This window comes from Chrysemys picta, chromosome 2, assembly GCF_011386835.1.
Source record: "Chrysemys picta bellii isolate R12L10 chromosome 2, ASM1138683v2, whole genome shotgun sequence".
Classification (NCBI taxonomy): Eukaryota; Metazoa; Chordata; order Testudines; family Emydidae; genus Chrysemys; species Chrysemys picta.
In genome coordinates this window covers 90,150,223-90,166,019 of record NC_088792.1, presented here as the reverse complement: position 1 = coordinate 90,166,019, position 15,797 = coordinate 90,150,223, and the positions used below count along the sequence as shown (strand labels likewise).

Here is a 15,797-nt window from a genome sequence, read left to right as displayed (position 1 = left end):
GTAATGTATAAAATATCCATTAGGTAACAAGTACACCTCTACCCCGATATAACACGAATTCGGATATAACATGGTAAAGCAGCGCTCAGGGGGGGGGGGGGGGGAGAGGGAAGGGAGGAGGTTGCGCACTCCAGAGGATCAAAGCAAGTTCAATATAACGCGGTTTCACCTATAACGTGGTAAGATTTTTTGGCTCCCGAGGACAGCGTTAGAGGTGTAGATAAAATTGTTTTACTTGTGACCTAAAGGGTCAGATCCTTCAAACTCTCACTCAAGCAAAGTCTTATTCACTTGATCATTATTTATTGTTAACATTTATATCATGGTTTATATCATAAACCAAAAAGATTGACCTCTTTGTGCTAGGCAACGTATGCAAAAATTCTGCATGGGGAATACAAGTACATGCCCTAGGCCTGAACATGAAAAAAGTATATTTCCATGTTCTGCCATTTAACGCTCCACAAAATTATAAACTGCAGCACAACATGGTAACAAAAATATATGTTTTAAGTGTGACAGTCTTTCATCATAGCCAGTTCACACAAGTCAACCATGTCTACTAGCATGAAGCTGTTAATATGCAGAAAAGTGGTTAGTTAACATTTTGAAAATTTTACTCACAGTTCTAGATGTCTGTATTTCTTGCTGCATGTCCTGAAGTTTCTTCTCACACTCTGATTGTATTGCTTTTTTCTGCAGTTCTATTTCTTCTAATGCCAGAGATTCCTGTTGCTCTTTTTCTTGTACTGTCTGTAAACACTCACTTTGACTTTTTTCCTGTGTCAAAAATTATGAATAAAACAATATTGTACAAAAGAAACCTCCAATAAATAACTTTTTACATCATGAGATGGTTCTACAAAACAATTAGCAAGAGAAAAGGAAATCACATTTCAAATGATTATATAACTACATTTTGTACCCACAATCGACTTTGTTTTTCATAGCAATATAAACATAACATTTTGTTAAAGATCTTTTGCAAAATCCCCACACCAGGAGTAAATAGAAAGTTTTTCCAGGTAAATAGCTACAAGCTAACATACTTATCTTCTGCATAATCTTCTGCATAATCTATACTTTAAAATAAAAATTAAGCTTCTAATCTTTATGATTGAGAAAACAATCTTAAAAACGTGAACTGAGTGTTAATGCAGTGTAATTGTATCCGTGTCGGTCCCAGGATATTAGAGAGACATGGTAGGTGAGGTAATATCTTTTGTTGGACCAACTTCTGACCTGAAGTAGGGCTGTGTGTGGCTCAAAAGCTTAGAACATAAGAACGGCCACACTGGGTCAAACCAAAAGTCCTTCTAGCCCAGTATCCTGTCTTCCGACAGTGGCCAATGCCAAGTGCCCCAGAGGGAATGAACCGAACAGGTAATCATCAAGTGATCCACCCCCCTGTCGCCCATTCCCAGCTTCTGGCAAACAGAGGCTAGGGACACCATCCCTGCCCATCCTGGCTAATAGCCATTGATGTATCTATCCTCCATGAATTTATCTAGCTCTTTTTTTAACCCTATTATAGTCTTGGCCTTCATAACATCCTCTGGCAAGGAGTTCCACAGGTTGACTGTGTTTTGTGTTCTTTTGTTTGTTTTAAACCTGCTGCCTATTAATTTCACTTGGTGACCCCTGGTTCTTGTGTTATGAGAAGAAGTAACAATAGGGATTACTGAAAGATGGTGAGGTTTAGGGGATGGGACATGGGTTTGCCATACAGACAGACTTCTGTTCCCACCCTGCTCTGCCAGAAGTAACTTTGAACATTTTAGGGATGCTTACAAGAGCTGCCCTCATCTTCTCCTGGAACTCCTTTTCTTGAGCCTGTAATCTCTCATTTAGCTCCTGCTCTTTGGTAGCCAGTTCTCTTTTATGCAATTTCACTAGTTCAGCAACATGCTCTTCTGAAGACTTCTGTAAATTCAAGTCAGAGAAATTACTGATTTTTCAATAAACAAACATCCCCTGCATTATTTCTCATACAGTGGCGGAACAATGCTAGTGTGAGTTACAAAGGGAATTGTCTAATTGCTTCTCTTTAATAGGCAGCATGTTACTCAACATGCATAAGTAAAAATTACATGTTAAAAGAATAATCCCAATAAGAAGTTATTTTAAAGTTTCCGAAATGCTTTTCCGTGCTCTCTCACCTCATGCATAGTGCTAGTCACAGAATAACAAAAACTCTGAGGTCTCTCCCAACAGTGCTCCCAAATCCATTTACGGCTTTAATTTTGTTTTAAATTGGAGAAAATTTTCTCACAGCTTTACGATATAAGCTACTGTTTGTAGCTCCCTTTCTATGCTCAGTAAGTCAGTTTCATGAGCCAACATATAGGTCAAAGCTCAACTGGTGAAATCATCGTAAGAGATACTGTTTAGTCAAATCTGAAGGCCTACACAGGTAGGTAAATTATTTATATAAACTTGTTTACAAATCCTCCCCCAGCGACAAACCCCATTCACCTAAAACACTATATTAGAACTATAGTGTGGCAATCTATTACCACAGCAAAGTTAATAACGTAACAAATAAACACAAGAAATTGTTGTTCAAATTGAAAATTATTAGAAGAATAAGATGGAGGAACACAGATTCATATCCGAATACAGTGGATGGAATGAGAGCACATTCAACAAAAGCACACACTGTGGCAGACTTTTAAAATCTTCAGACTTGTTAAGACTAAAAATGCTAAATAAAAAGTACTTATTTAAAAATCATAACCATAATAGAGACAAGTAGAACCGATATGTTAATCATACTTAGTTTTCCTTTGTCACAAATAGCACTGGAATATTTTAAGAAGCCAGTAGAAAAGAGGTGTCTATTGTGACTATTTCAGGTGCACGGCCAGAGACACTGATTAAACAATATCAGAGGGGTAGCTGTATTTGTTGCTTTTTACAGATCCAGACTAAGAGTCTCGTGGCACCTTACAGACTAACAGATGTATTGGAGAATAAGCTTTCGTGGGTGAATACCCACTTTGTCAGACGCATGCTTATGCTCCAATACATCTGTTAGTCTATAAGGTGCCACGGGACTCTTCGTTGCTGATTAAACAGTGTGCAACCATGAGGTCAGTTCTGAGCAGTTTGTGTGCATTTCCTTTAACATACTATTTTAAGCTTCCACAGGCTGCCAGAGAAAAGGACAGATGAATTTTGAAAGGTTTAAACTACTGCAATACTTTATTACTGAAAACATTTTTCCTTACATTTATTTTTTTCTATTAAATAGTGAGGAGTTTGAAAACAAGCCCAGATATGTTAACACATTTTACAGCCAAACCTTTGTTAAATTAAAGCGTTAATTTAAAAACAAATGAGACATACTCTGCCTTAACTTTTACCTTCATAATCTCAACCACCTCCTGCTTCACCCTGGTTAACTCTTGTTGAAGAATTACACGTTCTTCCTCACTTGTTTTTTCTATTGCTTTGATTTTTTCATCCATCTCTGCTTGCAGCTTTTTCCGTGCTTCCTCTACCTTTTGGGCTGTACTCAGAGCCTTCTCAAGCTCTTCAAATGCTGCAAGAAACAAAACAAAGATATCTGATATTCCAGAAATAATTATTTTCCTTGACATGTATACAGGGCTCCCACTAACTACAAGTTACACACCAGACAGAAGAATCTGGCCCTAACAATCCACCGTATGCTCACATGGGCTCATTAATCGGGAAGGGGAAGAGAACAGAACAGTAGTTGCTACTTCCTAGACCAGTATTGCATTTAGGTTACTATATATTTTGCTCACCCAGAATCAGAATGAAGTGCACCAACTATAAACATATAAAACCACAACTCTTCCTCTAGCTTCATATCCTGACTAACTGAAGATGAAAGAGACTGAAGAATGCTCCATGAAGAAAAGGTAACTTATCACCAGTTTATTTTAAAGAAATCTTCCACTAAAATTATTGGTAGAATAAGTAGAAAGCCAGGAATGACTGGAATGTATATCCACTTTTATTTAACCATAGAAAGAGTTCTGTCCTATTAGAATAAGGAAGAACAATTCTGGTACATTTCATTTATCACAGAGTTTTTGTCAGTTTATCAACAGATATCTGTGGTAAAATTGAAGTATTTTTAAACTTTTCAAATTAAATATTAGAGTAAAACATTACTTTTAACTGATGTTTTACCTCCAAAAAACTCAGATTATACTAAAAATATGCCCACAATGGACATCCAGCACAGAATATTGAAATACAATAGTTATTTAAATTTGTACATGTTAATTGATTCTCAGGAACAAATTCTGAATCTGTTATATAGTCCAAATACAGAGAGTTGTCACGATTTAAAAAATAAACATTTGCCAACTGTTAAGGCACAGAAGTATCAAAGATATCACAGTTATTTCCTTCATACATAATAATTTAAACATACCAAGAAGTCATATTTTTGTGTTAAAATGCTACAATAGTACTGAATAATCACAACCGGTTATGCCGAGGATTCCTTTAAAATCAAGTAAATTAAGCCAACTCACTGGGATTAGGATTTGGCCTTTACTGGGGGGATCCCTGTTTCTGACTGTGGTAATGAGTATGGGGCTCTCTCTGCTGCAAAGGCAAATAAAAAGGAAAACCCATTTTAAAAATGGGTTCGTATATAGCTAATTGTTGGTACAGATTAGTAGAACCTTCTTTTCAGCACTTTTGTAAAACTCAACTCCAAGGTGAAAATCTCAGAAATTTCTAATCCAAAATACCTAAAAAAAAAAAAAAGCCTATAGCTCAACTACAAGCGTGACTAAATACGTGGATACCGTTTTTGAAATAAAGAGATAATGATTTTCAAAAAATTCAGAGTTCTAGCTTCTCTTCCTCTTAATAGTAATTTCCTTTCAACAGGGCGGGAGCTCTCCAGGTTTCTTCGGTTCACCCTTAATCTACTCTGGTTCAGACTGATCATTACAATGCCTCTTATTCTGCGACAACACAAACGATTACATATTGTTAAGTAGTTACAATTCTTATGCACTTATGGTTACATATTTTTATTATGTATTAAAAACCCTCCAGGTGTTTTACTTGCCCATGAGTTAGAAAGGTGAAAGACACTTTGCACTTATGGTGTTTGAATTACATTTAAAAATAAAGCTTTTAACTATAATCTGAGCCTACTCCTGCATTTTCAGGAGACTTATTTTCTTAAAATAATTATGTTCACCCAAATTATGACTTTTTGGAGTTAATTTCTCGAGGAAGCTTTTTCGTGGGTCCTCACAGTAGCAAAACACTGACTCAGTTTTTTTTTTTTTTAAAACCTCCCTCCTGCTTTAATGATCAAAAGAACTGAAGTGTTTAAATACATTATAAACGTTAAAAACACTGGAGATGTTTTTTGTGCATTTTTTATATTTAGTAAACCAATATAAAACAGAGTGGAAACGTACACTCTGCTCAGTCAGCGCTGCTAAAAAAAGGTACGCAGTGCTCTACGACAAACAGCTCTGCTAGTGCACAACCCCGCAGCCCACCCAGGCAAGCACCTTCTGGGTTCAGCAGTAATCCATATCCCCTATTCCACATTTGCCAGTGCCTATAAATCATGGATTAGGGTTGCGACCTTTCTAGCTGCTGGTAAATGGACCCCCCGAGGCCCTTTCCCCTACCCTGTCTCTTCCCCTAAAGCCCTTCCCCAGCTCCACCTCTTCTCTTGAGGCCATGGCCCTTTTTTTGCCTCTTCCCCCAAGACCCCACCCCGCTTTGCTCCACTGCGTGCTCCTTCCCCCCCTTCCCTCGCTTCCTGGATCATCTCTGCCTCCCGTCTCACCCCCCACCCCATGTGCTGGGCTCCCTCTGCTCCAGGGCTCGGACAGGAGCTGCTGCAGCCTGATAAGGAGCCTGCCTGCAGGTAGGAGGCGGCCCGGCTGAGCAGGGGCTGGTGCAGGCTAATGACCCAGTGCTTCCCCCTGCCCCACGGTAAACCTACTTTTGGTATCCGATCAGTACATCTGACCCAGACACTGCCAGGTCCCCTTTTCAACCAGACTTTCTGGTTAAAAAAACTGGGCACCTGGCGAACCCTAGTATGGATACAGGCTTCACTTGTGCACTTGCAGGGGCTAGAGTGATCTCCCTCACTTTCTCCTGCAAACCTATGTATAGCCGGCTATAGTTTGTCCGTAAGTACTTTACACAGAGTATCCACACTGCCAGTGTCACAAATTACTTTTTTAAAAACATAACAGCTTTTACCAGAAGTAGATTCAGAAATAAAAACTACTGTTAAAAATTTCAAATTTATTTAACTCTTTATTCATAGGAGCGTCTCACACTTTCAACGCTTGGGCTGAGTAATATACGCTGCAATTTCATGTAAGCAATTTGTTAATTAATGGGGGGAAAAGTGCATTTGCCATAGCCTGCAAATCCATCAAATAAAAGGTTTCAAGTTCACACTAGGACTGACTACTAAAATGTAGCAGTTTAGCAACATGCAGTAGGCCAGCTCCATCACCGTAAGCACAAGCACAATGCTGAGGGGAAAGTTAGATAAGCTGGTGGATAAAAGGTCAAGAGTACATGATAGCACAAAGAAGCAACACTTCACAGGAAGACATTCTGTTCTCTAAAAGTGAAATTATATGCATCTCAGGCACTTTTGGTATTTAAGCAAGAACCTAATATTTTTGTTCAAGGTAGTTAATTCTAGTGTAATATGACACTCAAGTGATAATTTCAAACCAGCAGGAGGTTAAACTAGCATGCTTCCAGTTAAACAAAACTGACTAATTTTGCATCTATCAGGACTTTATGAGGCTATAAAACTGTAATAAGCAGCCTTGTTTGTTCATTAAAACATCTCTAGGCTGAACCTAGAAACTAGGTTATCTTTGTCCTTCTCTCCACTAGCAAAGTGACTGCTAAAACAGACATGTTAAAATACAAACATTTGGAATAATGTTCAAGTTAATCTTCTCTAACGTATCTTGGCAAAACAAAAATCCAAGGAATATAGCAAACAATACTATAATCTAGCCTTGCAAAATCCAATTCATCTGCTCACCCTGGTCAAATAGGAATCTTTTCTGTCCAGTATGACTAAAGCCATCAATGCTGCCATCAATGTTAGAGGAAAAGTAGGGTACTTTTATTATTTTTACCACCACCACGCCTTGCACTGGCAAGTTCTTGACAATTTTTTAAACACTGCTCTACAACAGTTAGTACACCTGGTAAAAATATCTAATTTTTTAAAATTTCATTTAATGTCAGTCTGTACTGTGAAGGGTTCCTGATAACCAATATCTCAAGAGTACTGACGGGGTAATCGTCAACTAGAATACCACCAAGTGGTGAAAACAAGGGAATACAGCACTGAGCATGGATATGAAACAAACTGGGGAAATATAAATTTCATCTGTTTCAACCAACTCACAAAATGCAACTGTAGAGAAGAGGCAACTCAAATAAGCAATATGACAGTTAAGCTCGATATACTTATAGTGGTTGTTTTGTGCATTTAACCTAATATTAAGAAATGCATATACTAGAATTCTTATTAAGCATGCTCTTGCTCTCTGTAAACCATGAAGGATAAATTAAAGGAGAATTATTTAAGTTGTCAAAATGAATACCAGTATGGCCTACAAAGAGATGGCAAAATAAAACACAATATAATTTGCCTAATAAAGGCAGAAATAATTGCATTATTCTACTTGGTACTAAAATAGATTACCGTCTTTAACATTAAATGAATATCTACAGTGTTCAAAATGTTGAATAGTGAGGATTTATGCCAAGTATTTAATAATATGTAAGAGCCTAGGTTTTCAAGTGCAAGTTTACAAACATCCTGGCTACTTTTGATAAATTGTAACTTGATAGTCAAATATTGCAAGGATTTAGAAAGTTAGTTACAATTCATTTAGGTAAAAGGACTGAAGTTAGACATTGCCTGAGAAGCACAGAATTTACTTTGTAGAGCCTGGTTCAAGCACCCATTGTGTGATGTAAGAAAGAGAGAGCCCTTACCCCAGTCCTGTTCATACAAGGCTTGGGAAAGGCACCATGATTCACTTATTGGCATGTGTGGATGCACAAAAAAAGATGCTTTGTGAGATTTCAATATAATGCATACAAAAAGTTGAACTGTAATGATCAAATAGGGAGATTTACATACTTGTGATTTTATGTAATATTTATTTACAAAATAAGCTTATATATCATGTTGCTACATAACCATACATAATAGTGAATATTCACCAGTTTAAGTTATTTGTATCAAATGAAATAATGGCCCATTTCATCAAGCTCACCTAATTAAAATGATGGTTTACGTATAAAGGAAAAGCTACAAAGGAAAGAAAGTGAACAGATTTATGATTCCAGGTAAGTTAAAAATACAGCCTGACATATAACATGCTGTATTTAAACAGATAAAATGTCACTATGAATGATACAGTATCTATCCAAGTGTAATGAAAGTAAGCTTGCACATATCTTAGCCATAACTTACTTAACCTAAAACAAATTTTCTTTCCATAAATATTCACTTTCACGTTCCCTTTTGATAAAGTAACAATACTTTGTGAAGATAAGCAAGTCTAGGAATACGGACATTCACCAAAATTGGTGACATGGTGAAAAGAGTAAGATATGGGTTTAGTGTACTAAACAAAATGTAGAGGCCTGTGATAAATGCATGTAACAGTAATATTACAGTCATTACAGCAGAGGGCTGTGGCCTAAAAGCCATGTCAATTGCTCTATTACAATTAGTAATAAAGCAGTTTTACAACTGACAATTACAGTAATTTAATGCTGCTGAATCAAACTATATTTTAAATAGTGTGTGACACTTTCATCTTAAACTGAAGCTATATCTCGACATGACTGATTTTAGTCTTCATTCTGAATGATTTTCTAGAATGCACAAAGCCAGGCAGTAGTAAGGAAAACTGAATAAAGGGGAAAAAGCACAGAAACACCTCTCAGAGCTACTAACAGAAATTTTCTGTACTCTAATTTGATTACTAACTTTCTATCACTGAAAACTAGGATCCAACATGACCCAGCAAATGGTCCAGAAGCCAAAACCATTCTTATTTTAATAGCATGTTCAACAGTGTAGAACACTGTGCCCTCAAACCCATAGAAAGGTCACTATAATGGGTGCATATACTGTACTTAGATGCTGACAGGACTGATACATCAAAGTGGTTTGTGGGTGTGGTGTTGGTGTGGTTTTTTTGGTTGTTGTTGTTGTTGTTTTGATTAAAAAGAGATATGGGGTGGAAATCTCGACTTCCCAAAACGTGATGGTCAGCATCACACACCCCGTAAGTCAAATCGCGTGTATAACCACAACAGTTAATTTTGCAAAGTACAAAGGGAATCATCTCTATTCTGTTTTGAAGCGCTAAGTAAGCCAAAAGAAGAAGTTATTTATGGACTATTCTCCATGCTACGAGACATGCAACTGGTTTCGATTGCTTCAATGTTCTATTTCAGATAGCTAAGGTAAAATACTTCATACCTACAGGTGTACTAATTAAAGCACATTTTTCCTGCTAAGAGAAGTTAAAATTCTAACAACTAACCTGTATGCACTTATTTTTAAAGAAACATTATTGAAAGCAAATACTACAAATTAAACATTACAGTCTCTGCATTACCAGAGGCTAATTTTATAAAAAACCCTGAAGCTAATATTTGCTTAGTTTTGAAATCTGGTTTTTATAAAGCTAAAAATAAAAAAAAAACTAACAACTGGAAAACTGGATTTTCTAAGCCAGATGTTTGGTGTTTTCACAAGTTTTCCAAAGGTTTGCCAATAGACCATCTATGGAATTATATTTCTTTTCTGTTTACCTTTTCTGGCTTTAGATGCTCAGTCAGTTTCTTTGCATCATTCAGAACGTACATAATTTACTCATGTTGTAAATCCATCTTTATAGTGTAAAGTTCTGTTTTAATTTTACCTAAATATAAAGTGAACTGCAATAAAATTTCTGAATCTGAACTTCTCATTAGATCTTAGCAACAGAATACATTTGTAATGTGCATTTTATGCAAATTAAACTATTCATTTTTTATTACCTGCATTAAATGCAACTTTCAGGTGAGGTTTCTCAAAATGATTATGAAAGCAAATTGAATGCAAATAAAACTAAACCTTCTATAAGCTATGCTGTACAAGGTCGCATTTTGTTTTCCAAGGAATATAGTTTGGCCTGTTAAATTAGTACTACATTCGCACACACATTTAGTAGGTTACCCATTTTCTTGTAAAGAAAACTGATATGTGTATTTATATAACAAAACAGTTTAAAGCCTGGAACAAATAAATTATGCTTTGTGTTTATGTTCAGCTAGAAATAAATTAGTGGATGTTTCTGATACTAATACTTTGAGGCACAGTCATAGGTTTTCCCCTAAAAATGTAAAAGCCTAACTTGTTTCATCCTCTTCCCCACTCCACTCCCATATGTACATTCTCTCCTACGGTTGAGGTTACAGAAAATATGAACTACACTTCTGACAAAAATGCACTAATATTTTTCCCCTCCAATTTTCTCTGCTGAAAACTATACAAACCCACCAAATCACAGCAATCTTTCCTCGTGCAGAAAGGGATAGGTATGGTTGTCGTTCAGCAACATTTCATCACTGGATTAGTGAATTTGGATATTAAAGAAAACAATATAAAATGTTCTCAATCTCTAGTTATCTGGGGAGGCAGAGACCAAATTGAACTTTCTTCCCCTACATAGCAGTGATGTTAGTAGGAAGCGGTAGAGGAACACTGGCAGGACAGGGAATTGTTTTAATACCAAGATGAGATGACTGATGAGAGAGTGCAGATAGACCATGCCGAAGCTTTTTCTCATTCAAACATAAAAGCCAATAACCTCCAGAATTTCTTACCAGCTTTTTCAGATTTTTCTTTCTGTTCTCGTAACTCCTCGCCTTGGGTAGTCATCTGCTTGATATGAGCACGCAGCTGAGCAATTTCCTCTTCCTTCATTTCCATTGTTTCATGCATTTGTCGTTTTGTCTCTGCTATTACCATGCCCTAGCCAAGAAATGCTTCAGGTGAGGCTAATACATAAATACATAGCATGTGCCAAAAACAACTACACACCAGGACACAATCCTGGATCATCACAAACCTCATCACCTTCCATTCTTAGACCTTGTATTCTCTAATCAACATATAGCAGAGCATGTGTGTGTATGTGCATGTGTGTGTTTATATATATATGTAAAAATAAAAACCCAAAGCACTCCACTGCATACATCTTCCTCCAGGGAAAGGATGAGGAAACAAAAACGTGACAGATATTAAGTCACAATGCTTAATACACTACTGGAAGGCACTCCGATACTAACGTGATGAGTGCAGTATAAGAACCTATATAAAATAGAAGCTATTAAAACTCTTCCTATCTCAAGCACATGATGGGTATTACTTCTTCACTGATCACTTTTTACCATATATGTACATTTCCAAATTACATTTTAGATACTATTTTTCTCATAACCTAGTATTATAACTATTAGTTAGAAATTCACCTAGACTACTAATCACTAAGCTGTCTTTTAAAAACATGTCCCAATCAGCTCTTGCAACATCAAATCTGAACTACTAGTCAACCATACCAAAGCATTTACAAAATATAGCCTTCTAACAACTGTTTAACTTTTAACAAGCAAACAAAACACTATGAATCTGGAATGTAAAATAAAACCAAACCACTACTAAAAGCAGTTGTAATAGAACTAGAAATAGAGGTCAGACAGTTTGAGCTTGTACAAATTTTATCCCAAAATCGTGTGCTAGCCATACTGAAAGTTTAAAGAAAAAACATTGACTTATTTACCTTATCTTGTTCTAGCTGCTCAATCAAATTCTTTGCATCACGCAATTGAGTAATCAGTTTTGTTTTCTCAGCCATGTGAAGTTCCTGAAAAACCACAAGAGATGAAAAAAAGCTAAAGCATTCCCAACAATAAGAAAAAGTTGCCTCTTTTTCAAGTCTGGATAAATGTAAGCAAAAGTCCCTAAATATGAGACAGAGAAGAAACGAGATTTTGTGCTTTGTTTCTAAGTAGTCCATCATACAACTCACAAGCCAGGGCAAGGAACTTGCCAGTCCCTGTTGTAGTTTTAACATCTCTGAGGGGTGGTCTAAAATGATGGTAGCCTCCTCAGGCTATCCTGTGGGTGGCAGTGTTGTCCAGAATATCTGCAGAGCCACATGATGCAAACCCACCCCAGACACGCCAGCCCCACCCCCATCCCAAAGCTCTTAAGTGGGTCTGAAGAAGGCAACATTACAGCTGCCTTCCACAGTTCTTGTCCTGGGAGAATCCTTTCTTTGCACAAAAGCCAGTTTACGTTGCTCCAGCCCTTTTACGTGGTATATGCCAGGGTGAGGATAAGAATCTCACCCAAGAAATGGAAACAAGATTCAAATGCTGAATCAAAACAGGCAAACTAGTATGAACACATTCTGCACTTATTAAGAAATCCCATGTTTATTTTGATATGTTTAAAAAATTTGAATACAGGAACTTTATATCTATCCATTTTTTTCTTCATACAAGCTATCTTTATGTGAGAAGTTCCCTTCATTATACTAAGCCTCAAAATATTTCTTAATACATCGCTGTGTTCTTGCTGTTAGTGAACTACTAAAAACACTTGTTTTATATCTTGATATGTTCTTTCAGACATGTACGAGTAGGTTTTTATTTTTTTGTTGTTTTTTTTTGCAGTATTCTATCCCAACTACCACAGATGTCTAGCTTTTCCAGTGACACAATTGTTTAAACATTAAAATAGGGGAACTTTCAGCCAAATATTATAGTGATTAAACTTCTGACTTACAAGGAAAATTTCTGAGTCTGTATGTTACAAAGTTACATCTTTGTTTCCTGTGGCAGCTTGGCACAGCTGCCACACAGTATTTTGTATTAAATCAGTTTAATGACCCACACCATATCAGAACAGGTGTGTAAATTAAGTAAATGATACCAGAACTCTTGCACTACATTAGCTGATATCTATCAAGAGTTAGGGATTTCGCCATACCTTCATTTTCTCTAATTCCTGAAGTCTTTCTTCTAGTTGTTCCTGCAGTGCTTCTTTCTCATTGGTTAGCTGTGCAGAGCGTTCCTTGTGCGATCGAATCATCTCTTTACACCGCTGAAGCAAGTTCTCTTGACGTTTCACTCTCTTAATCAGAGTTTCTAGTGTTTTTGCAGAATCTCCATCACCCTCTACAGACAACATAACCCCATTACTACAAGCACTGCTTTTTCAAAATACAGATCTTTTATCATACTCTCATGTCAAGACTCCTTGTAATAATACTAAAATGACTGACTACTTGATAGAAGTAAACAGACAACAGGGAAAGCCACTGAAGCAGCATAATGCACCTAAAAGCGGCAACAGTGATTTTTAACTATAAATAGAAATTAAACTGTTTATTCCTCTGGGAGTGTGAGAGGAGAGTACATTTTCAAATAAACTCCAAATCAGCAACATTACAACTGAATTTAGAGTTACTTTTAGCCATCTACAAAACCTGAATGCTTTCAAGATCCAACCGTAAATGTGCATATAGATACAAAATGGCAAATAGTCTTTTCCTCAAAGCTCTTTTCCAGTTTTCCACTTGACAATGAGGACTAATTCTGGATCAGACAAATGTGAAGATTCTTTCATTGACTGTAATAAGCGCACAAAGTCAAGCTGAATGCACCTTCATTACATAGAGTGAGCCATCAATGCACTGCATTCATAATTAAACCACATATTTATTTCTAAAGCAGCCCTCCACAAAGGCTCCTGAGACCTTAACATAATAAAAATATTTTAAAATAATATGCAATCATTAACTTTTAACAAGATGTTTTTAAACAATTAACTAAATTGAGAGGTATGATTCATCAAAAATGGAGGAAAAAGGAACAACAATGCTCTAGAGACCACAAGGCTCACTGAGACCACCTCTGTCACATTTTGATTTTTAGGGGTGCAAACCTTACACAAGTTGCACAGTTCAAAAAATATTTGCGCCACATCCAACAAGATTTGCCATGCAAATGGTGTGATTGAATGACACCAAGATTCTTAATCTGGCCTGTTGCCTCAAGTAGAATATCCTCAACACACAGAGATATAAATGAGAAGCAAACCACTTCACGTGGTGGACTTCTCTCTAGCTCCAACCAACCAGACTCCTGTTTTCTCAGGGTGGAGTATGATGTAGCTCAAAAGTATCTAGCTGGCAGTATTACTCAAGGGAATTTTTAAAGAAAATAAAAACCAAAATAGCAAATGAAAACCAGTCTTTTGGTCACAAAAATTACAAGCCAGTGGCAATCATTTCAAAAGCAGATGAGAAGTTCAGAAAAACCAAATCAGGAGATCGTTCATGAACCTAGGCAGCAAGATAAATTCGTATAATTTTTCACCTTCTTCAGGAAGTGGAGAAACGACACAGGGTAGTACCTGGCAACCATTCCAGAATCCCAGAAAGGGTTCCTTGATGGATTCCAGAAAGAAGACCTCAACACAATAAGGATGGGCAGCACTCTCCCCCTGCTAACAACGGCCTGTCAATAATGTTTTAAGAAACCAAGATGGATCAGGAACTTAAGGAACCTGTACAACCATTGACACACTCCTCAAGAGCAGGTCAAATGCAACCCAGGGGAAGCAGTCCCTTCTGAAGTCAAAAGGCCAAGAAAGAAAAGCCTGGGGCCAAACTTATCCAAGAACAATACCATAAAAACCACAGTAAACCAAATGGATGAAGTACTATGGTATGAGGCAGTTTCTACTATGGTCTGAGGCAGTTTGGATTAATCGGGCTACACATGACTTCAGCTGTACAGTTTCTCAAAGTTTCGATGACTGACAAGTAACATGTCTGAACTTGAGACTTTACTCCTCTGTACTTCCTCAAGCTTCTTAGCTGCCATATTTTGAGGCATACTATCTTCCTCTGGAAAGCATTTTTTTTTATTACATTAGCCTAAGTTGCACCTGCTGATACGCTGTCATAACTGCATCATCCTTTTGGTCCCACCCTCTCCAAAATTTCTCTGAAAAACACCTACCAGTACTTCCTGGCTCCAAAACATTTTCTGCATTGATTTCTTTTGCTGGACTTTGTGGTTCAGTTTCAGTATTTGTCTCAGGTAATTCAGTGCTTATCTGGCCATTCTGTAATCGCTGTTTCAGCAAAGATACCTAAATAAAATATCCATTTTGTTAAAAATGAAGCAATATTATGATACATGTACATCCTTACATGTTTTTCTTTCAAAATGGAAAGAAGCTCTAATCAAATTGGTATCGCCATACCATAGAAAGACAAATTCTCTTTGATAAGATTTCACAATAATCATTGTTTTTTCTCCGCTCATATAAATACTATCATTCTTATAGGTGGTGAAGCAAAATGGGACATTTTTCCAATATCATCTTTGCGTAAGCGTTGTGAAAACTTACCAGCCCTAAAAGACGGTTACTCACCTTTGTAACCGTTGTTCTTCGAGATGTGTTGCTCATGTCCATTCCAATTAGGTGTATGCGCGCCGCGTGCACGATCGTCGGAGAATTTTTACCCTAGCAACATCCCGTGGGTCAGCAAGGTGTGTAGTTGGAACACCAGCTGAGGATGAAGCTTGAGCCCGAGTGGAGTGAGCAGTAAGGTGCGTAGTTGGGACACTAGCCAAGTCACAGCACGCACAGATGCATGATGTGATCCAGGACGAGATGCGCTGGGTGGAGACTGGAAGGT

General features: G+C 37.1%; 1 protein-coding gene across 11 annotated transcripts in view; it reads right to left on the bottom strand.

Annotated features, from left to right (window-relative positions):
- Positions 1-15,797, bottom strand: part of GOLGA4 (golgin A4) — a 169,387-nt gene that overhangs the window by 57,362 nt on the left and 96,228 nt on the right. For all 11 annotated transcript variants that reach the window (XR_010598388.1, XR_006176855.2, XM_065583691.1 and 8 more), the window contains 7 exons: positions 15,112-15,244; positions 13,073-13,260; positions 11,859-11,942; positions 10,903-11,050; positions 3,366-3,544; positions 1,792-1,923; positions 625-780 (listed from right to left, as the gene is read on the bottom strand). Coding sequence is in view for 9 of the 11 variants with exons in the window: in XM_065583691.1 (XP_065439763.1) it covers positions 625-780; positions 1,792-1,923; positions 3,366-3,544; positions 10,903-11,050; positions 11,859-11,942; positions 13,073-13,260; positions 15,112-15,244 (1,020 nt within the window). In the remaining 2 variants the exon portion in view is untranslated. The remainder of the gene's footprint in view (positions 1-624; positions 781-1,791; positions 1,924-3,365; positions 3,545-10,902; positions 11,051-11,858; positions 11,943-13,072; positions 13,261-15,111; positions 15,245-15,797) is intronic.